The sequence below is a fragment of the Jaculus jaculus genome, chromosome 1 (assembly GCF_020740685.1).
Source record: "Jaculus jaculus isolate mJacJac1 chromosome 1, mJacJac1.mat.Y.cur, whole genome shotgun sequence".
Lineage (NCBI taxonomy): Eukaryota > Metazoa > Chordata > Mammalia > Rodentia > Dipodidae > Jaculus > Jaculus jaculus.
In genome coordinates, this window is record NC_059102.1 from 125,060,822 (window position 1) to 125,083,360 (window position 22,539).

Consider the following 22,539-nt stretch of genomic DNA (forward strand, 5'->3'; position numbering starts at 1 on the left):
CTTTTCAAGCAAGTGCCTTTGACCACTAAGCCATCTCCCCAACTGCCTGCACTTAAAAAAAAAAAAATTATTTGAGAGCAACAGACAGAGAAAGAGAGAGACAGAGAGAGAGAATGGGTGTGCAGGGCCTCCAGCCACTGCAAATGAACTCCAGATACGTGCACCCCCTTGTGCATCTGGCTTATGTGAGTCCTGGGGAATTGAGCCTCAAACCGGGGTCCTTAGGCTTCACAAGCAAGCGCTTAACTGCTAAGCCATCTCTCCAGCCTGATAGCACTTTTTAACTGAAAAATGAAGCAAGATTTTATTTGACAGAAAACCTGGATGATTTGATGATGCAGACCAATTCTACCAATAAGGTTATAGGGAGGGCTTTGCCCAACAACCGCATAGGTCAAACCTAAAGCAGTAAGATTTTGGGCATCTGGCCCTATGTGGGCACTGAAGAAGTTGAGCCAAGGCCATCAGGCTTTGTAAGCAAGCACCTTTAATCACTGAGCCATTTTCCCAGCCCTAATGCTAAGTTCATTATTATTATGATTATTATTATTAAAACTGAAACCAAAACATTTAAGGCAGATGGACAAAATGTGAAAATATCGACTTTATAACAATTCTTTTAGGGTAGCAGATACAGAAGTGTTTAAAGAAGCTCCTTTACATGGTAATATGTGGTCATAATTTATTATTTCTTCTTTTATTATTTGAGAAAGAGAAAGAAAGAGAAAGAGAGAGAATGGGTGTGCCAGGGCCTCTAGCCACTGCAAAAGCACTCCAGAGGCATGTGCCACCTTGTACATCTAGCTTATGTGGGTACTGGGGTATTGTGGGTACTGGGCAGGCAAGTGCCTGAACCGCTAAGCCATCTCCTCCAGCCCTATGTCTTTATTAAACTAATTTATTTGCATGTGTGTTCGATCTCTTGCTGCTACAAATGAATGCCAACCCAGCTTTCTGCGGGAGGCTGGGGAACTGAACCCAGACCAACAGGCTTTGGATGCAAATGCCTTTAAGGGGCTGAGCCATTTCCCCAGACCTGTGATTTATTATTTCTGAGACACAACTGCAGCAGGTGAGTATGCATCAGTATCTGCTGAAATTAATCAACCAGCTAATTTAAATGCAAGGCTCTTTTTTGGGAGCTGGGGTTTCAGGATGTAAAGCAGGGCTATTAAACCCTTCCTGCCAGTGACTGAGCCCTCAATTAGAGAATGAGGAGCCAGTGTTTGCCCCATTGGCACACATGAAGCCAAGGTATCAATGATGGCAGTGATGAAAAAGATGAACTCTTCCAACCTATTTCCATTTTAGAAGTAAAACTGGAAAAGCTAGCATTGGGGGAAGATCCCATGACTGGTAAGAACAAGAAGTCTAGAAAACAGACTCTTGAGTAGCTTGTTTATGCCAGTTTTCATAGAGGTCCCAAGTTCAAGGTGAATGCCTTTTAACAAAGATGTCTTTTTCTTTTCTCTTAAAGAAAATTAAAGGTGTACAAAATTTACCCAATTTTTTTGTTGTTGTTTTCGAGGTAGGTCTCATTCTAGCCATGGCTGACCTGGAGCTCACTATGTAGTCTCAGGCTGGCCTCAAACCCACAGTGAGCCACCTACCTCTGTCTCTTGAGTGCTAGGATTAAAGGTGTGTGCCACCATGCACAGCTAAGTTACCCAATTTTAAGCTCAGGACTCTCGAGTTATAAGACACTGAGAGGCAAGAGTCTGTATAGAAAGATACAGACACACAGATCTCGTGATAAGCCTTGCAGTCATGGTATCCTTACTTTTGCCTTTCCTTCTCTTATGGGAAAGGTAGGTCTATAGGTTCATTGCTAAAGCTACACTAAGGCCCTGGGTTTGATCCCAGCACCACCCAAACAAATATTAATGTTTTTAGCTTCTAAAAACTAACAAGGCTTGAGAAGAGAGATCAGGTTGGGTGAGGTGGTACCCACTTGCAGTCCTAGTACTTGGGAGGGTAAGGCAGGAAGATGGCGAACCCAGAAGGTCCCAGCAAATCAGGAAGACCCTGCAGGGTCAAATGAAACTGGTCAGCTGAATCAGCTTTGCTCTGTACTCTTTGAGGACTGCAGGGTCAAGAGCAGGAGGCAGACTAAGATCCCAGCAGCTGCTTGCTGCAGAAGAAGGCACGGCTGTTCAAGGCATGAGGGCAGCTGGGAGGATTCTGAGTAAGAATAACTAGTTAAACCAGGCCACTTCTTCAAAATGGTTCAGAAAAGAAATTTCAACTATGGAACTATTTTTCCCTGATCCTATTTTTTCTTTATTATAGGTTAGAAAGGAAAAAAAAAAAAATCAGTAAATAAACCCAAGATGTGAAAGTGGAAAAAAATGAGCTGTGTCCCAGTGCATGACTATGGGTGTTTATAAGAGCCTTATCTTTCTCTTTTCTCTAAAGTTCTCCTACAATGCCTCTGTAGGACCCTAGACAAGTTGCTTATCCTCTCTACAAAATAAGAGGACGGGAGGGCTAGAGAGATGGTCCAGCAGTTAATGCACTTACCTGCAAAGCCAATTGACCTGAGTTCAATTCCCCAGTACCCATGTAAAAAGAGATGCACAAAGTGGCACATGGAGTCTGTTTTCAGCGGCTGGAGGCCCCAGTGTGCCTATTCATATTCTCTCTCTTTCTCTCAAATAAAATAAAATAAAAACTTTAAAAGGGGGGAGCTAGAGAGATGGTTTAGTGGTTAAAGGTACTTGCCTGCAAAGCCAAAGGACTCAGGTTTGATTCCCCAGGATCCACATAAGCCAGAGGCACAAGGTGGCACAGTCATCTGGAGTTTGTTTGCAGTGGCTAGAGGCCCTAGTGCATCCATTCTCTCTGTCTCAAATTAAATTAAAATTTTAAAACTAAGAGGGCTGGGGAGATGGCTCAGCAGATAAAGCACTTGTCACGTAACTCTGAGTACCTGAGTTTGGATCCCCAGGCCTTACATAGAAGACAGAAGCTATGTCAGGCTTCTGTGTCCCAGTGCAACTGCAGTGAGACGGGAGGTGAAGACAGGAGAATTTCCCAGGAACTTGTAAACAAAGCAATGAATGAGAGAGCCTGCCTCAAAAAGGCAGGTGAGGAATGACCCTGAAGTTGCCCTCTGACCTCCACATGCACACCATGGTGCATGTGTGCCCACATTCACACACATTCACACACATACACAAACACTAAATAAATGAAACAATCTACTAAGTTAGGAGACTGACTAAATGCTACACCTTGAAAATGTCCTAACATCCTATAGGTTCAAACCATCTCTGAAGGTATTAACTGGTAGGCATGACTATGCACATTTATAATCCCAGCACAAGCTACATAGTGACGCCTTGTCACTCTTACATACATACATATATACATATATGGCAACAGCAGGGTTTAGGTATTTGGGGATGGGCAAAGGGTCAACAGGATTGGTTAAGGTGACCACTGTTGCTAGTTTTAATCAATGGGATGATTCATCTGTGTTACACACTGGAACAGGTTTAGTAGACAATTTGTTCTAGAGTGCAGCTCAGGGGTAGAGCACTTGTCTGGCATGAGCAAGGTCCAGGGTTTGACCCCCCAGTACGGCACAAAACAAAAAGTAAACCTGGGGGCTGGAGAGATGGCTTAATGGTTATGGCACTTGCCTGCGAATGATCCAGGTTTCCCAGTACCCAGGCAAAGCCAGATGCACAAGGTGGCACATGTGTCTGGAGTTCTTTGCAGTAGTTGGAGACCCTGGCATGCCCATTCTATGCCCATTCTGTTTCTTTTTCTCTTTCTCTAAAAAAAATAAATGAATGTATAAAAATTTTATGGGCTGGAGAGATGGCTTAGGGGTTTAAGATACATGCCTGCAAAGCCTAAGGACCCAGGTTTGAATCTCCAGGTCCCACGTAAGCCAGATGCACACGGTGGCACATGCACCTGGAGTTCGTTTGCAGTGGCTAGAGGTCCTGGCATGCCCACTCTCTCTCTTTCTCCTTCTCTCTGTCTCTAATAAATAAATAAATCTTAAAAAAATTTTTTTTATTTGGTTTTTCGAGGTAGGGTTTCATTCTAGTCCAGGCTGACCTGGAATTCACTATGTAGTCTCAGCGTGGCCTCAAACTCACAGTGATCCTCTTACCTCTGCCTCCCCAGGGCTGGGATTAAAGGCGTGCACCCCAGTTCAAAAAAAATTTTTTAAAGCAAACCCCCTCCCCACTTTTTTCCCTCACCACTGACATTTCAATGGTTTCTGAATTTTCTCAAGCACACAGGTAGTTTTTGTTGTTTTTTTAAGAGCCCCACCTCTAGTGGGGATGGGGAGCTGGAGTGAAACAGCAGGCCAAGGAGTGGACAGCACAATGTGGAAGGCTTCAGGCACCCGCAGAACAAGGACAGAGGCCATCTGACTTCCTCACTGCCCCTGTGAAGAAGGAGCCATGATTCACCTACTTCCTGGAAACCCAGCCAAGAATGTGAAGCTGAGGGAGCACCTGTATAATTCATGTATTTATTTACATTAAAGGAAAAGACATCTTCTCATTGAAAACTTTAACATGCAAACGTATTATTTGGTTGTGTTCCCTTCACATTATAATCTTTTGTCCCTTCTCACCCTGCCCTCATTCCACAAAGGATTCTCCTGTTTCAAGGCAGTCCTTCCTGTTTTGTGGTCTTTTCCTTTTGTCTGACTCCATCCTCCATGTAAAATGTTGATGGGCTCAGAACTGTGCAGGTCTTGTGGGGTACTGGCAATCGCTGTGGGTTCATGAATACGCCAGTTGGTTGTATCAGGAGGACGATATCTTTGTTTGTTTGTTTTGTTTTTTGAGGTAGGGTCTCACACTAGCCAAGGCTGACATGCAATTTACTATGTAGTTTCAGAGTGGCCTCGAACTCATGGAAATCCTTCTGCCTGTGCCTCCCAAATGCTGGGACTAAAGGCATGCCATCACACCCTGCATACGACAATGTCTTCTTTTCAGGCACTGTATTGGGTCTTTTAGCTCCCACATTTTGGGACATGCTTCCTGAACACCAAGGGCCTTGAGATGCTGAGCTGTATTATGAAGATCTGACAGTGTTACGAACTGAAAGCAAACTGTGATATTTTCATTTGTTTTCTTTTGCTTGTTTTGAGGCAGTGTCTTGCTCTGTAGCCCAGGCTGGCCTCAAACCTGCTGTTCTCCCAAGTGCTGCTTGGAGTCATAGGCATAGGCCATTACACCTACTGCAATGTCGTAAAGTTTTATGGGCAAGCAGACCATAGAAGAAGGCGACTGTGTATGTTGAGCTCTCAACTGGGCAGAATCAAAATCCTACGATCAGGTACTAGCACAGTCTTTCACGAAGCCAACCTTTGGGCTCCAGACCCTGCTCTGCAAAATAAAAAAACGGCTGGAGAGATGGCTTAGTGGTTACAGCATTTGCTGGCAAAGCCAAAGGACCCAGGTTTGATTCTACAATGCCCATGTATAGCCGGATGTATAAGGGGCACATGCATCTGGAGTTTGTTTGCAGTGGTTGGAAGCCGTGATACACCCATTCTCCCTGTCTACCTTTTCCTCTCTCTCTCAAATAAGTAAAATAAGCAAACAAATATATATGTTTAAAAAAAAAGTAAAACCACTACAAAGGTTGTAACTAAACTCTTCTCAGTCCAAGGCCAGCCTGGGCTACAGAGTGAGTTCAAGGCCAGCCTGGGCTACAACAAGACTCTACCTGGTGTGTGGGGGGAGCAGCCCACTGCCCTTCCTTATCTCATTTCTAGCATTCCTCCCTTTCTTCCTTCTGCTTTAGGCCACCACACATTGACTTCCCATCTCTACAGACATCCCTCTTATGGCTTGACATAGATCATAAACTGCATGCCCTTCTGTTGACTGGCTTCTTTTGCCTGATTGCTCTTTGCAAAGGCTGTGCTAGTAACTCCCACAGTACAGGGTGTCAGCCCAGGAAGCCATAAAAACATGGCAGGCATGTCATGTGAGACGCACATGGTAACACCTACTGCTTTTAGCAGCAACTTCTACAGCAGCAACAGAGATTATATGAACAGCAAATTTTCAGATTTTTTTTCGGGGGGGGGGGGAGGGAGGTGTCTTACTATGTAGCCCAAACTGGCTTCAAACTTGTCACCTGTTTGCCTCAGCCTTTTTTTTTCTTTTTTGGTTTTTTGAGGTAGGGTTTCGATGTAGCCCAGGCTGACCTGGAACCCACTATGTAGTCTCAGGCTGACCTTGAACTCACTGCGATCCTCTTACCTCTGCCTCTCGAGTGCTTTGCCTCAACCTTTTTGAGAGCTGTGATTACCAATGTGCACTACCATGCCAACAGGTTTTCAGATGTTCTTTTATTATTATTATGTATGTATATATATATTGTTTTTGTTTTGAGATGGAGGTCTCTCTCTAGCTCAGGCTGACATGGAATTCACTACTTAGTCTCAGGCTGGTCTGGTCTAGAATTCACACTGATCCTCCAATCTCAGCCTCCCAAGTGCTGGGATTAAAGATATGTGCCACCACGCCTAGATTCTTTTATTAATTTTTTTATTTTGGTTGGTGTACAAAACAATGACTTTTGCAGAGCATGGTGGTGCACGCCTTTAATCCCAGCACTCAGGAGGCAGAGGTAGGAGGATCGCTGGGAGTTCAAGGCCAGCCTGAGACTCCATAGTGAATTCCAGGTCAGCCTGAGCTAGAGTGAAACCCTACCTCAAAAAACCCAAAACATTTTATCACAGGAGTAGCAGATACCAGGCCACTGGTTTCAGGTAACAGAGAACTATCATGATACTGGTTAGGTCCATAAAGGACATTGTTGGATGACCATTCCTGAAGGATGGACAATGTCACATTGAGTGGAAGGCTGAAAAGTAATCTGGGTGGCTATGGTTATCGGTGGCCCTTCCACGACTGCATTTCAGGGTTTCTAGTACAAAATACTTCAATACAAAGTCTTTGTAGCCTTCATATCATGAGACTAGTCTTACATAAATAGTTTTGTTCACAGATTTCATCCCACAGCTGGATTTAGCTGGAGCAGAAATGAATACCAGTATAGTATTTGTTTGTTTCATTCCTCTGTGGTTTCTGGGAGATTTCAACAATTAAATTAACGATCTGTGTTCTGAACATCAAAGGAATTTATGTGCCCAAATTCCACATCAGATGGACTCTGGTGTATTATTACTTTGGTCCATCTTCCCAAATGGCAGCTTTTGAAGATAGAGTCTCTATATACAACCCAGGCTGGCCTTGAATTCTCCATCCTGCAGTCTGAAGCTCCCAAGTGCTAGGTACCACCATACCCAGTTTCAAATATCTTCTCATTTTTCAGATTGTTTTCAAGTTAGCTCCATGACCATGACTTTGTTCCAAGAACTAATTTACAGCACTAAAGCACAATCGATTTAAAAAATACACTCAACCCAATCTACAAATAGTTCTTTTCTTCATGAGTCATTACATTTCTCCCAACGATACCTATCCCCTCTTTCAATGACAAGGGCTCTTTCTTAGCTGGCAGACAGCTCACAGCTGTAATCCCAACTGAGGACTGGGAGGCTGAGGCAGGATAGCCACACAAATTCAAGGTCAACCTGGTCTCTATACAGTAAGTTCCAGGCCATCCTCAATTACATATAGTTCCAGACCAGCTTAGTTATATGAGATCTTGTTTCAAAAACCAAACCAAGGGCTGGAGAGATGGTTTAGTGGTTAAGATGGTTGCCTGCAAGTGATTTTTGATGTTGCTTCATTAGGGTTTTGTTTTGAAATGGATTTTTTTTTAATTTTTTGAGGTAGGGTCTCACTGTAGCTTAGCCTGACCCAGAATTCACTATGTAGTCTGAGGGTGGCCTTGAACTCACAGTGATCCTCCTACCTCTGCCTCCCAAGGACTGAGATTAAAGGCGTGAACCACCATGCCTGGCTTTTTTTTTTTTTTTTGGTTTCTCAAAGTAGGGTCTCACTTTAGCCCAGGCTGACCTGGAATTCACTCTGTAGTTTTAGAGTGCCCTTGCCTACTTCAGCCTCCCAAGTGCTGGGATTAAAGGTGTGTGCCACCACGCCCAGATAGAGATGGATTCTTGATGTGTTGCCCAGACTGGCCTTGAACTTCTGGGCTCAAGTGATCTGCCTGGCTCAGCCTCACCCCTATCCCTCAGCTGGGACTACATACACATGCTACCACCAGAGACATCATCATCTTTTTGGATGGCTTTTCCTTCTTTTGCAAAATGTAAAATCATGTTGCTGTGTTCTTGTGGGACTCAAACATGCCAGTCTGTCGATCAGCAAACTCAACACAAGCATTTAGAACGTTCACCAGCATGTAACACTTGCCCCCGTGAGAGCCCACGAGCCTTAGCTATGGAGAAAGACAACAGCTTATGGGGAACACAGCTTGCTTTCCTCCTTTAATTGGCTGCCAACTCTATGTTTCAAATTTGTTTAAGACAAAGATTTTGTTTGGTCACATGAAAATGCCTGAAATAGTCAATGCTATAATTAGCTCTGGCTGAATCTCATCTCCCAAAGTCACTATCGTTGTCGTCATCTTTTATTCTTTCTTTAATAAACCCTTCCCTTCTTTTGTCCCAAGACAGATTTCTTGCTCACATGCCCTTTACAAAGAAAATTTCCCTGGCCGGCTGCCATGGGCTTCTCTGCCCATTTCCATTTTAAGTAATTTTTCTGTCTCAATCTCTTCTGAAACAAAGGTAGATGGCAAAACTTGCTAGGTTATTTTTAAAGGAAACCTCACCTCAAGCTTCTAAAAGCTAGCAGGAGGCTGTGTAGAGTCACATGGTCCAGTTTCACCCATCACCCACTGAAAAGCATTCATAGCTGACTGCTGCGCAAACCTTCCATCTCAGACAGCCTCACGTGGGTTACAGGAAGCTGCTTCCAATATATGCGGTTTTCTATGCCTATTCCCACAGAAGACACCCATTTTTAACCAAAGGGCCCCAAGTTCTCTTGCAGCTCCTGCTAGTTCTGTAAAACATCAGCATTGTTTTCTGGGTAAGCATAGAATACTAATAAACTCAACAGGAAGTAGCATGGGGATACATGAGGCAGGGTGTCTTCCTGAAGCCCAGTTATTCACAGAAAAGACTTTTCTTTCTAATGCTTAAACATTTCCCACAGACAGAACTAACTGGAATTCATTTACAGGTAATAAGCTAATATAAATCAGTATTTTATTTATTTATCTATTTATTTTTGTGAGTTAGGGTTTCACTCTAGTCCAGGCTGACCTGAAATTCACTATGTAGTCTCAGGCTGGCCTCAAATTCATGGTAATCCTCCTACCTCTGCCTCCTGAGTGCTAGGATTAAAGGTGTGCGCCACCACGCCCAGCTCTAAATGAATCACTTCTAATCTTTCTCTCAAAGCTGTATAACAATTTAACTTGCTCAAAAGCTGGTAAGAGGGGGAGGGGCTGAGTAAGAACAAAGTATAAGACATATATAATGACATAACGAAACCCACTACTTTGTATGCTAACTTTCAAAATAAGTTATGGGCTGGAGGGATGGCTTAGCGGTTAAGGTGTTTGCCTGCAAAGCCAAAGGATCCCAGTTTGATTCTCCAGGACTCACGTAAGCCAGCTGCACAAGGGGGTGCATTCATCTGTAGTTCGTTTGCAGTGGCTGGAGGTCCTGGCACGCCCATTCTCTCTCTCTCTCTCTCAAATAAATAAATAAATAATAATAGTAACAAAATAAGTTATACCTGGGCATGGTGGTATATACCTTTAAATCCAGCGCTCGAGGCTGAGGTAGGAGGATCACCACGAGTTCAATCAATGCCAGTCTGGACTACAGAGCAAGTTCCAGGTCAGTCTGGGTTACAGTTAGACCCTACCTCAAAAAAAGGGGGGGAGGGCTGGAGAGATGGCTCTCTGGTTAAAATGCAAAGCTTGCTGGTCTGGGTTTGATTCCCCAGTACCCATGTAAAGCCAGATATACAAAGTAGCACATGCATCTGGAGTTCATTTGCAGTGGCAGGAGGTCCTAATGTATCTGTCCTTTCTCTGTCTGCTCCCCTCTAATAAATAAAATAAAAAACCTTTTAATGGGAAAAAAAATTAAAGCCAGGCAAGGTGATTCATGCCTATAATCCCAGCACTTGGGAGGCTAAGATAGGATCTCTGTAAATTCCAAGGTGTAAATTCCACAGGCCTAGAAGGAGTTTCAGGTCAGCCAGGACTAGAGTGAGACCCTAAATTAAAAATATATTAGCCAGCGAGGTGGCAGATGCCTTTAATCCCAGCTAGGAGGATTGCCATGAGTTTGAGGCTACCCTGAGATTACATAGTGAATTCCAGGTCAGCCTGGGCTATAGCGAGACCCTACCTCAAAAACCCAAAATTAAAATATTTCTTTTACCTGGTGTGGTATCAACTCATGATTGTAATCCCATAATTCTAGAATTTGGAGGTTGAGGCAGGAGGATTATTGTGAGTTCGAGGCCATCCTGGGCTACAGAATAAGATCCTATCTCATAAAAAACATACAAAAAGTTTTCTTTTAGTACTGGAAGAGTAATCACTTTCTCCTTACTTGCCTTGGAAAATTCACTGACCAAAAAATGGATTAGGATCAATATCAGACGTGTCAGGAAATGCCAGAACATTCTGACTCCTGTAGAGCCACAAAGCTTGGTATAAACATCAAATAGGCTCCCACAGCCAGGTGTCCTCAATGTTCTGGCAGCATTTGCCAACTGCATAGGTTCACAAGAGCAGAAAGGTTCACCTGGGCCCAAGTTGCCCTGAGCCCTCCTCTACAGACCCTATGAGTTTAGCTATCTTCTCAAGCAGTTTATTCATTAGATATGTATGGGGAAATATCCAGCTCACAAACCACTATTTTGTCCAAAACTAACTTTCAAAAAAAGTGTAGGTGCTGGAGAGATGGCTTAGCAGTTAAAAGTGCACATATTTGCAAGGCCTGATGGCCCAGGTTCAATTCTCCAGCATCCATGTAAGCAGATGCACAAAGTGGTGCATGCGTCTTAGAATTTGTATGCAAGAGTCCCTGGCACACCCATTCTGTCTCTCTTTCTCTCTCTGCTTGCAAATAAAAATTTTTTTTTAGTTTCTTTTTAAGCCAGGTGTGTTTGTGGCAGTGGTACAGCAATCCTATCACTCAAGAGATGAAGGCAGGAAAATTATGTGTTGAATGCCAACTTCTACATAAGACCCTTTCTTAATAATTTGTTTGGGAGGCATGGTGGTGCCTGCCTTTAATCTCAACACTCAGGAGGCCAAAGTAAGTTCAAGGACAGCCTGAGACTACACAGTGAATTCCAGGTCAGCCTGGTCTAGAGCAAGATACTACCGCAAAAACAAAAGCAAATATATATATATATATATATTTAAAGGGGGCTCGGAAGATGGCTCAGTGGTTAAGGTGCTTGCTTGGGTTTAATTCCCAAGCCACTCCTCCCCAAGCCACCAACACAAAGCCAGGTACAAAAAGAGGTGCAAGTGTCTGGTGTTCCTTTGTAGAGGCAAGAAGCCCTGGCATGACACCCCCACACATAAATAAATTTTGAAAGAATAATTTTATTTAAACTTGTCTCTAAGAGCCAGGTGTGGTGGCACACGTCTTTAATCCCAGCACTTGGAAGGCAGAGGTAGGAGGATCACCATGAGTTTGAGGCCACCCTGAGACTACATAGTTAATTCCATGTCAGCCTGCGCTAGAGTGAGACCCTACCTCAAAAAACCAAAAATAAAAATAAAACAAACTTGTCTAGGAATTTGGGGTGGGAGAGAACATGCAAACAGAAACCTTGTCTCTAAACCTCTCGGGATTAACCCAAGGAGCCTACATTTACACAGTGCTGCCCTTGGTCTTCCTACACTGATCCTAAGTAGGTTAAATACCTTGGATGCTGATCCAATATTATCTTGGGCATGACACCTTAGGTCAGCCACCCAAGCAAAAAATTAATAATTCACTGGCTGTTTACCAAAATTTTTCTTCATATATGGCTATGAGAGTCCTTAATTATCACATGCATAAAGAACCAAACTAAACCAGGCGTGGTGGCGTGTGCCTTTCATCTCAGCACTCAGGAGGCAGAGGCAGGAGGATCACTGTGAGTTCAAGTCCACCTTGGGCTTACATGGTGAATTCCAGGTCAGCTTGGGCTAGAGTGAAACCCTACCTCGGAAAAACAAAACAAAAGAACCGAACTCTAAGGCAGGAGTGGTGGCACACACACCTTTTATCCCAGCGCTCTGGAGGCAGAGGTAGGAGGATCGCCAGGAGTTCAAGGCCACCCTGAGACTACAGAATCAATTCCAGGTCAGCCTGAGCTAGAGTGAGACCCTACCTCAAAACAAACAAACAAACAAACAAAAAAACAAGAAAAAAACCTTTAATCCCAGCACTTGGGAGGCAGAGGTAGGTGGATTGCCGTGAGTTCAAGGCCATCCTGAGACTACATAGTGAGTTCCAGGTCAGCCTGGGCTAGAGGAAGACCCTACCTCAAAAAACAAAAAAAGCTGTAACTTTGAAAAGAAGCAGGCTATTAGGCAAAGTACTCGATGGAACAACACCAGATTGTGATTCAGGTTAAACCACAATACAGCAAAAAAAAAAATCAAGCTGAAAAACATATCACCATCAAGAAAAAGCCACTGCTCCCAGAATACCTCTTCTCTTTCTGGGAGGCCCAGAGATGACCATTTTTGTGCTTCACTTCCCCCATCCTTAGCCAAAGGCCCCACCCTACTCCAACATAAGTACACCCTTAGGTATACCATACTTTCACTTTTTGAAAGAATTCCTCACACCCATAGTCTTTGAATTATGTACACCTCAACCGGCAAGGGATCATAACCCCATGTTCTGGACCAAGCATTGGGACTGCACCTAAAGCCGTGAGAACTGTCATCAGTCTTCACCACCCACATCCACACAGATCTTCCTGAAACCCCAGTTCCCATTTTATTCCTCCCAACACCCACATGTTTCTGAAAGCAACCAGATCAGGGCTCACGGTGGCATGGAAACGAGAGGGGGAGAAAGTGGGTGAGGGGGTATAGGAGAAGATAGATGGATATGAACCAGGGAGGGAGGCATCAACTTGGCCTTCAGGTTAGGAGGTAACGAAGACACTCCTACCTTGGGCCAAAGCCACAGCAAGAAGCCCAAAGGATGAACCTGTGCCCACGACCAAGTCTTTCTCGTGGACCAAGCAACTACTGAGGGGGGAAGGGTACCCACTGTCATCAGGGCACCAATGGGGCTTCCATCTGTCAGTCACAGGGGACTATCCCTCAACACTAGGGATCCTTGCCCAGCCCCAGAGCTGTCCACTCAGACCTGCCAAACTTCAAAGAGATGCCCAAGAAGCCCGGATGTCCAGACCCGTCCCCAGCTGCGCGGGGACCTGTCACTAGGGCCAGCCGGAGTGGGGGTGGGGACCCTCCCGGCCCGCGCGGACGGCGTACGCAGCTTACCCGGAGCTCGCCCTCGGTGCGGTGCAGCCCAAGGCGTCGCAGCCCCACGGCCAGGTCGTTGACACACAAGCCGCCGTCGCGGTTGACGTCGAGTGTCTGGAAGAGACTCCACAGACGCAGCCGGTGGTCTGGGCCCCCGCAGACGGCGCCGCCGCAAGGGTCCCCGACAGACGCCGGCGAAGAGGCGGACGACGAGGGGGCGGAGGCGGCGTCCGGCGGCGGGGAGGCCACGCAGCGGCACAACACACTGCTCACCATCGGGCGCGAGGCAGGGGCGACGGGCGCGGGGCGGGGAGGGCGGGGAGCGGCAGACCGGCGACCAGAGCGCGGAAGCACGCCGGGTTCCCTCGGACTTCCAAGCGCGGGCTCCGAGTTGCCGGCAAACTAGAGGGAGGGGCCGCTTCCGGGAACCCCGCCCCGCCGCGCGCCGCCGGGTTGGCCACGCCCCTCCCGCGTGTGGCCGACCAGTTACAATGCTGGAATGTCGGCCCTGCGGGGGCGGGGCCTGGCCGGAGGCCTAACCGGATCACTGAGAGGGGCGGGGCTACTCCGCTCAAGTCTGGAGCTGATTTAAACTGAGGGAGGCGGGGATTGGCTGGAGAAGGAGGAATCAGGCAGCTTATAGGCTGAAGTCGTGTGATTGGCAGGTGGAAGGCCGTGTGTCCAATTCCCATTCAGAAGAGAGTGCGGAATTGTCAAGGATGGGAGGAGAGACTGAGTACGGAGAAGACAGTAGGGAACCGGATTTTGCGCGAGAGAAATTGTGAACTGAAGTTCTAAGGCACAGTTTGCGCCCTTGAGTAAAATTAAAAATTAACTGGCTACAGACTCTAGGGCGGGAGAACGCTGAGTAACCTCGAGAGGCCCGGCTTCAGTAGTTTTACTTCCTAAGCCACCAATAAAATAGCTTGAGCGTAATAGTCGTAATACTGATCACTGAACGACAGAATGATTTTCCAATGGAAGCGAATAGAAGCCATGTGGGCGTAGACTCTGAAGCGACAGGCACGCCTTTAGACCAATGATCAGGCTAGTACTGGTAAGTAGGCGTGCCCCTTGGCTGAATGACAGATCAGAACAACCAATGATCGCTATGTTGGCTGAGCCGCGGCCAACCAGAAGGGAAGGCTCCCTGGGGGAAGCGCTAAGGGGCGGGAAGAAAGGAAGTGGGCGGATCTCCGCACGCCCGGGCGGAAGAGGCAGATTCAGGAAGCCATTACGCAGCTGGCTGGCAGCGGTCGGGCCGGTCCGGGCTGGGCCCTACGCACTTTGCGTAGCGCGGGGGGTTACTTAAGGCCTTGTGCTTGGCCTTGAGCAAGCCCCGCCTATCCCCTGACAAGGGTGGGGGTTGGTGAGGTGCGAAGCTAAGGAAGAAAAGAAGGGAAATTGAGGCTGTTGAGGGCATTATAATTTGTTTAAAAAGAGGAGGAAAGGAGAGGCCATGGCGGTCCCAGCCAAGAAGAGGAAGATGAACTTTTCAGAGCGGGAGGTGGAAATCATCGTGGAGGAACTAGAGCTGAAGAAGCATTTGCTGGTGAACCACTTCAATGCTGGGGTCCCTCTGGCTGCCAAGAGCGCGGCCTGGCACAGCATCCTAAGAAGGGTCAATGCAGTGGCCACCTGCCGCAGAGAGCTGCCTGAGGTCAAGAAGAAGTGGTCTGACCTCAAGACCGAGGTCCGACGCAAGGTTGCCCAGGTCCGGGCTGCTGTGGAGGGTGGTGAGGCACAAGGGCCTACAGAGGAGGATGGAGTTGGTGGGCCTGGGACAGGCGGTGGCAGTGGCAGCAGTGGCCCAACTGTAGCCCCTGTACTGCTGACTCCCATGCAACAACGCATCTGCAACCTGCTGGGTGAAGCCACCATCATCAGCCTGCCCAGTACCACAGAGATCCACCCTGTGGCCCTCGGACCTACGGCTACTGCAGCTGCAGCCACGGTCACGCTGACACAGAGTGAGTGACCTCTCCTGTCCAGTTCAGCTGCATAAAACGGGAAGGGCCAGCATATGCTGGGGCGGCCTGGGCTAGGTTGGCTGCCGAGGGTCAAAGGTCATATGGGGATCTTGAAAAACCATGAGGCTTATTCCCTGAGCACTCCCCAGGCAGAAGTAACCTTGTTCCCTTTGGGACGTCCTCCGCATGTGCTCTGGCCTTCTAGCAAGCTGGATAGCTCCCTCCTGTGTGTGGACACCATTTATGCCCATAACTTACTGCCACTTGCCAAACTAAGCGGTCCTTGAAGACTGTGTCTGAGTTCTGGTAGAACTTCTCACAGGACCTGACACATCATAGACAGCCAGGATATACTTGCAGAATGAATAGATGGGAATACTACCCATACTGAGACATCCATTCTGGACAAAGACATTCTGTGTTTTCAGTGATAAACATTCATCAGGAACCTCATGGTTCCTGGTGATAATATATCCATGCATTTATCAAGCAACTTATTCTGGGCACTAGGATGACCAAATTGTAATAGGCCTGGGGACTGGGCGTATAGCTCTGTGGTAGAGTGCTTGCTGCTATGGAGTCAATCCTCAGACCTGCCAAAAATAAATAAAAGTGTAGGTCATTTCTAGCAGGTCAAATGAGGCACATATGTAAGTAGCTTTACAATCAGATGAGAGGCTCAAGGACTCACAAGAGGAAGTGGGCTTCCTGGTAAGGTGGGGGACACACGGTGGATGGGCATTGAATGGTGACGATATCTTCCACATGCATGAAGGCCCAAACCTCTAGGGTCCCTCCAAAGGTACTCGAGTGACAACGGAACTAACTTCAGTTGGGTTTTGTAATTGAGATAAGGGTTTGTATCAGTGACCAGGAGCTCTGCCCATTTGGGAAGGATTTTGAACTGTGTCCACCACTGAGTCTTGGTGGGGCTTATGCGTGTGTGAGTACTGCCCCTGTAATATCAAATGTCCTAAGTACATGTCAAGGCAGGAAAGTGGGGAAACAAATACTGGTCTAAATCAGATGCCTTCTAGAACAGGAAAGATGTTTAGGCATCCCAAGGACCAAGGTGATTAAAGAGACGGGAGATATTTACTAGCTGCTATTGCCCCTCTCCTTTCCCACCTCCTTTTCTGCTTTATCACATGGAAGGGACATGAAAGTCACACAGCATCAAAGGAGGTGGCTACAAACAGTTGCATAGAGAGCCTCCCAGAATGCCTGCTGAATGTGTTGGCACACTGGAGAGTGTGTGACCCTGCCTCTGAGATGCCTTTATTAGCTAGAAGCAGCCTAGCGAAATGATTTGGAGCATGCTGGGTCTGCTGTTGAGACCTGGGCTTGCTTTCTGGCTCTGCTGAATGAGCCATGTGTCCTAAGGAAGTCACTCCATGTTTCTGAATCTATTTCCTTGTCTCTGAAAATGAACATGACAGTATTGACCTTTTGTCATTCATTGAGGTAATAAATGCAAAGGGGCACATAAGTCTTCTGAATTTTTGCTCACATTATTATTAGCATTTCTTTGTGTGTGTGTGTGTGTGTGTGTGTGTGTGTGTGTGTGTGTATTTTGAGGTTGGGTCTCACTGTAGTCCAGGCTGACTTGGAATTCACTCTGTAGTCTTAGGGTGGCCTCGAACTCAAGGCAATCCTCCTACCTCTGCCTCCTGAGTGCTGGGACTAAAGGCATGCACCACTATGCCGAGCTGCATCTTTTTTTTTTTTTTTTTTCTGGTTTTTTTCAAGGTAGTGTCTTGCGCTAGTCCAAACTGACCTGGAATTTACTTTGTATTCTCAGAGTGGCCTCAAACTCATGGCAGTCTGCCTCCCAAGTGCTAGGATTAAAAGTGTGTGCCACCGTGCCTGGCTCTGTTTTAGTTTCTTTAAATGTATGTATGGAAGATGGCTCAGCAGTTAAAGACACTTGCTTGCAAAGCCTGAATTTAATTCCCAAGCCACCCACATAAGCTGAATGCAAATTCTGGCACAAGTGTTTGTAATAGCAAGAGGCCCTGGCACCTCACGCCACACACCCATACACGTATGCAAACAAATAAATAAATGAAACTTAATAGAATGTGTGTGTACACGTGGAGGCCAGACAACAACCTCAGGTGTTTCTAATACAATCTAGCATGTGCACACCAACCAGGCTTTCTTGCTACTACAAACTCCAGATGTCTATGCCACGTTTCATCCTTCTTAAAACCGAACTGGGATCCTTTGGCTTTGCAGGCAAACACCTTAACCGCTAAGCCATCTCTCTCCAGCCCTTTGCATCCTTCCTTATGTGGGTGCTGGGGAATCAAACCTGGGCCAGCAAGCTTTACAAGCAAGTACCTTTATCTGCTGAGACATCTCCCAGCCCCGTCACTTTTTTCTTGAGACAGGATCTGTTACTGGCTTGGAGCTCACCAAATGAGGCTACACTCCCTGGCCAGTGGGCCCCAGGAATCCTCTGTATCCATCTCACCTGCACTGGGATTAGAAGCACACGCCACCATGCCTGGCATTTTAATGTGGGTACTATAGATTGAACTCAGGTCCTCATGCTTATGAAGCAAGCACTTTACCAACTGGGCTCTCTCTCCAGTCCCTATTGGTATCTTTCCTTCAGCCAGATCTCCTGCCCTTTGGCTACTAGTTGATTCAGATCCGGAAGCCTGAGGGCAGAGATCTCAGCAGTGGAGCACATGCTTAGCATGTACAAGGCCTAGGTTCAATCCCAGCCCTGAGGAACACAGATCCCAACACCTCAGATTCTGTATTTCTCTACAGACAGCTATAAAGCCAGGGCACCCCTAAATTCCCCTATATCTCCCTGCAGGGCAGAGTTTAATGGCCTCCTCCCCACATTTCAGGGCCAGCTTCATTCCTTCCGGAAAGTAACTTGCCTCTGTTTTGGCTTTTTCTTCTCCACAGTCCCCACTGAGACCACCTTTCACACCCTGGAGGAGGGGGTGGTAGAGTACTGCACCACTGAAGCTCCCCCTCCCCTGCCAGCAGAGGCCCCAGTGGAGATGATAGCCCAGCACGCCGACTCGTCTGTCAAACCTCAGGCACTTAAGAGCCGTATTGCCCTCAACTCTGCTAAGCTGATCCAGGAGCAGCGGGTCACCAACCTGCATGTGAAGGAGATTGCTCAGCACCTAGAGCAGCAGAATGATCTGCTGCAGATGATTCGGCGTTCCCAGGAGGTGCAGGCCTGTGCCCAGGAACGTCAGGCCCAGGCCATGGAAGGCACCCAGGCAGCCCTGAGCGTCCTCATCCAGGTCCTCCGGCCCATGATCAAAGATTTCCGTCGTTACTTACAGAGTAACACACCCAACCCAACCCCAGCCTCTGACCCTGGGCAGGTAGCCCAGAATGGGCAGCCGGACAGCATCATTCAATGAAGGCAGGGATCAAGCCAGCCTTGCCATGATTAGAAGAAACCTCTGTGGTCTTGTAAGTGGCTTCCGTAATTGGCTTTAAATGGGCCATGTGGATAACTCCTTCCTGGATAGATATTTGGGCTCAATGTTTTAAGAGACTGGAAAGAGAGACTTGCTTGGCTCCTGGGATACAAACTCTCTTAGTCCCACCTCTGGAGCTTCCTTGATAAAGTCTGAAAGATTTAGCTGGAGGTTATATTGTGCTGGTGATGGGACATGACCCAGATTCAGCCTGGGCTAACTGTAATGACATATTGGTTCTCAATGGGGGCTGTGTCACAACTTGGGTGTGCCAGCCTTTTCAGTACAACCGTAGCAGTGGTGCTGGCGGAAATGCAATAACACCTTCCTACCTTATAAGAATCTCTCCCACCAATGAGCCTGAGGAGGAAACCTTACCCCCCCCCTTTTCACTGTGCCTCAGTTCTCAGGGGACTCTCCTTTATGGCTATGTGCCAACCTCACCAAGGCACATCCTAGCTCTTGGAAGTGCCCTGAGATACCCCTAGTATACACCTAGCATGTATCTAGCCTGGCTCAGGAATACTGTGTGTGCTGGGATGGGTTGGCCCCTCTCTGGTCTTCCACAGCATCTCTGGGCAGCCTTTAGGTGATTAGCTATGCCCTCGGACTTGGACACACATCAGACTTCAGAGAAAACAAACCAGTGTGGAGCGCCCTACTGCAATGGGGTGAACCACTGGATTTTTTTTTTCTAGAAGGCTGATTTCAAGCCAATTTTATTTATTCTGTAGGTGACTCCCTTTTGAGAAGGCTCAAAAAAGTGACTGTAGCCACACCCTCTCTTCCTGTCTGCTGACCACATGGCTAAAACACAGTGCATGTATAGAGGCCTGCTCAGCAGCCCACCCTAGAACCCTCTCCCTCATGTTCTCAGGATGCCATCTGACTAGTTGAGTGAATCCAAAGCCAGGACTGACCTTGAATGAAGGAGTGGGAGATACGAGACCATTTAGTAAGTGGGACCCTTTGTAGTCTGTGTTGTGGAGGAGCAGAGAGGCCATTTCATCTCTCCAGGTGGCATCCCAAATTTACTTTTTTTTTTTTGCTTTTCGAGGTAGGGTCTTACTGTAGCTCATGTTGACCTGGAATTCACTATGCAGTCTCAGGGCAGCCTCGAACTCACAGTGATCCTCTTACCTCTGCCTCCCAGGTGCTGGGATTAAAGGTGTGCGCCACCACGGCCAGGTCTCCAACTTTACTATTTTGTTGCCTGGGTCTGGGCCACATGTGACTGACGATACAACTCACAGTTCCAAATATCAGCCAAGCAAGAGTCCAGGCTGCCCTTCTGGGCAGGCATGTATAGAAATCGTGGTCACAAGAAGAGGCCCCTGACGACCTTTGCAAGGTAGCTGCCCCACGTTCCCTTTTCCATGGGGGCATGTATAATACTACGAGGAGTGAGATGGGACATAGGGAGGGAGTTGGATGGCAGCGGGAAACTCCCTGCTTGGCAGGCATCCTGGCTGCTTGGACTTCTTGGCCTGTGGAACCTGTTGGCCCTAGCAGGATAACTACAGGGACTTCCTAAGGATTTGTGAGTCAGTTTGTTTTTTTCTCTAGGGTTGGAAATCTGAGCCAATATGGTATTTGTTCCGTTGGATTATAAAGAAGCCTGGATCTCTGAAACTGAGTAGTTCTTTCTAGGTTATAATTTTAAATTAAAGAAAATAATTTTTTTTTGTACATACTTCTCTGTGTCTTTAGTGGTCATACATAGAAAAGAGCTGTGAACTATGAGCCTCAGACTTAATCTGGCCCACCACCTGTTTTTGTAAATAAAGTTTTTTTTTTTGTTTTGTTTTTTGCACTGAAACCAGAATGGGATGTTTAATTTCAGAAACAATAAAAATAAAGAGCATAGCTAGATGGTTTTTGAAGGGATCAAGAGGATAGTAATAGCAGTAGTATACAAATTTAAAGAAAATATGCTATATAAAAAAGACTAAATGATACTTTTTGCTCATAGAAAGGCTTCTGACATCTTACCCAAGTCTATTTACTAACATGTGGTGCATCTCACGTGTGTGCAGATGCAAGTGTGGAGAGAGGAGAGTGTCAAGTGTCTTCTCTGTTGCTCATTTACATGTTAACACGATTTCACTTAGAAGACACAGAAAACGCAGCGTCATGTCTGAACTGTGCACAGGCACTGAGCAGTCACAGAACATGGTGCGCATCTTCCAAAGGATCATACCCTTCTCATGCCTACAGGCTTCCAAAGTGAGGCACGAGGCTACTTTGGTAGGTTATATTCAATGTAGCTCTAAAACACCCATCAAAACTTCAAACGGGGGGGGGGGGGGTGGGAGGGTATTACCATGGGTTATTTTTTATAATCATGGAAAAAGTTAATAAAAATTGAGAGAAAAAAAAAAAAACTCAAACAGGCTGGGCGTGGTGGTGCACACCTTTAATCCCAGCACTTGGGAGGCAGAGGTAGGAGGATCACCGTGAGTTCGAAGCCCTCCTGAGACTACAGAGTGAATTCCAGGTCAGCCTGGGCTAGAGTGAGACCCTACCTCAGAAAACAGAAAAAAAACAACTTCAAACAGAATTATGCAGATTATTTATTCATCAGTAGGATGGATCTGATTAAGAAGAGGTCGTTACTTAAAATGCTTTCCTTTGGCGGCACTGGATGGTTTCAAGTTATGTCTCACCTGGTCTCTGGTATGCTGTAGTACTGGGAGCATTGCACTCCAGCTTAGACAAGCCAACAGCTACCTAGGTTCACAGCAATCCACTGGTACAGCTGCCTGAAGCTCTGCACTTGCAGCCCGAGTTTTAGCCATGAAGGCGCAGAGCAGAAAGAGGGACATGCCTGCTTGGCAATGCCTGCCATAGGGGGAGGAAGGAGCCTGTGTGACACAGTGACTTCTTTTCTGTGCTCTGAATCATACATACAATCAAAGGATAACACAAAATTGTACATACTTGCGGGCTAAAGAGATGGCTTAGCGGTTGAGCGCTTGCCTGTGAAGCCTAAGGACCCCGGGTCGAGGCTCGGTTCCCCAGGTCCCACGTTAGCCAGATGCACAAGGGGGCGCACGCGTCTGGAGTTCGTTGGCAGAGGCTGGAAGCCCTGGCGCGCCCATTCTCTCTCTCTCCCTCTATCTGTCTTTCTCTCTGTGTCTGTCGCTCTCAAATAAATAAATAAATAAATAAAATTAAAATATTAAAAAAAAAGGTGTGTGCCACCACACCCAGTTTAAAAAAAATATTGTGCATACTTGCCTTTAAACTATGCTTTCAAACAATATCAAACAAAATACAACAATTATGAATACTTTTATAGTTAAATCACTCAATGATTTTTCAGTTACAGGCTGTATGAAATAAAAGACCATGATTCCAATTAAGGAATGTTACCAGTAAATAAAGTTTTATTAGAACATAGGTAGGGCTGGAGAGATGGCTTAATTGTTAAGGCAATTGCTTGCAAAGCCAAAGGGTCCAAGTGTGATTCCCCAAAACCCATGTAAGTCAGGTGTACAAGGTGGCACATGTGTCTGGAGTTGGTTTGCAGGGGCTGGAGGCCCTAGTGTGCCCATTCTCTCTCTCTGTCTCTTTTAGAATGGAGTTTCAGAGGGGAAATGTGGGGGGGGGAGGTATTACCATGGGATTTTTTTTATAATCATGGAAGTTGTTAA

At 46.5% G+C, this 22,539-nt stretch overlaps 2 protein-coding genes across 3 annotated transcripts in view; one reads left to right on the forward strand and one right to left on the reverse strand.

Moving 5' to 3' along the window:
- The window catches only part of Slc25a25 (solute carrier family 25 member 25), a 41,027-nt gene extending 27,296 nt beyond the window's left edge, over positions 1-13,731 (reverse strand). For both annotated transcript variants that reach the window (XM_004671622.2, XM_004671621.2), the window contains exon 1: positions 13,474-13,731. In XM_004671622.2, coding sequence (XP_004671679.1) covers positions 13,474-13,731 — 258 coding nt within the window. The remainder of the gene's footprint in view (positions 1-13,473) is intronic.
- A 956-nt stretch (positions 13,732-14,687) lies between these two features.
- Positions 14,688-21,155, forward strand: Naif1 (nuclear apoptosis inducing factor 1). The gene is made up of 2 exons (XM_004671626.2): positions 14,688-15,425; positions 18,351-21,155. The coding sequence occupies exons 1-2, from the start codon at positions 14,915-14,917 to the stop codon at positions 18,821-18,823; spliced, it is 984 nt and encodes a 327-aa protein (XP_004671683.1). The 5' UTR covers positions 14,688-14,914; the 3' UTR covers positions 18,824-21,155.
- Positions 21,156-22,539: the final 1,384 nt, after the last annotated feature.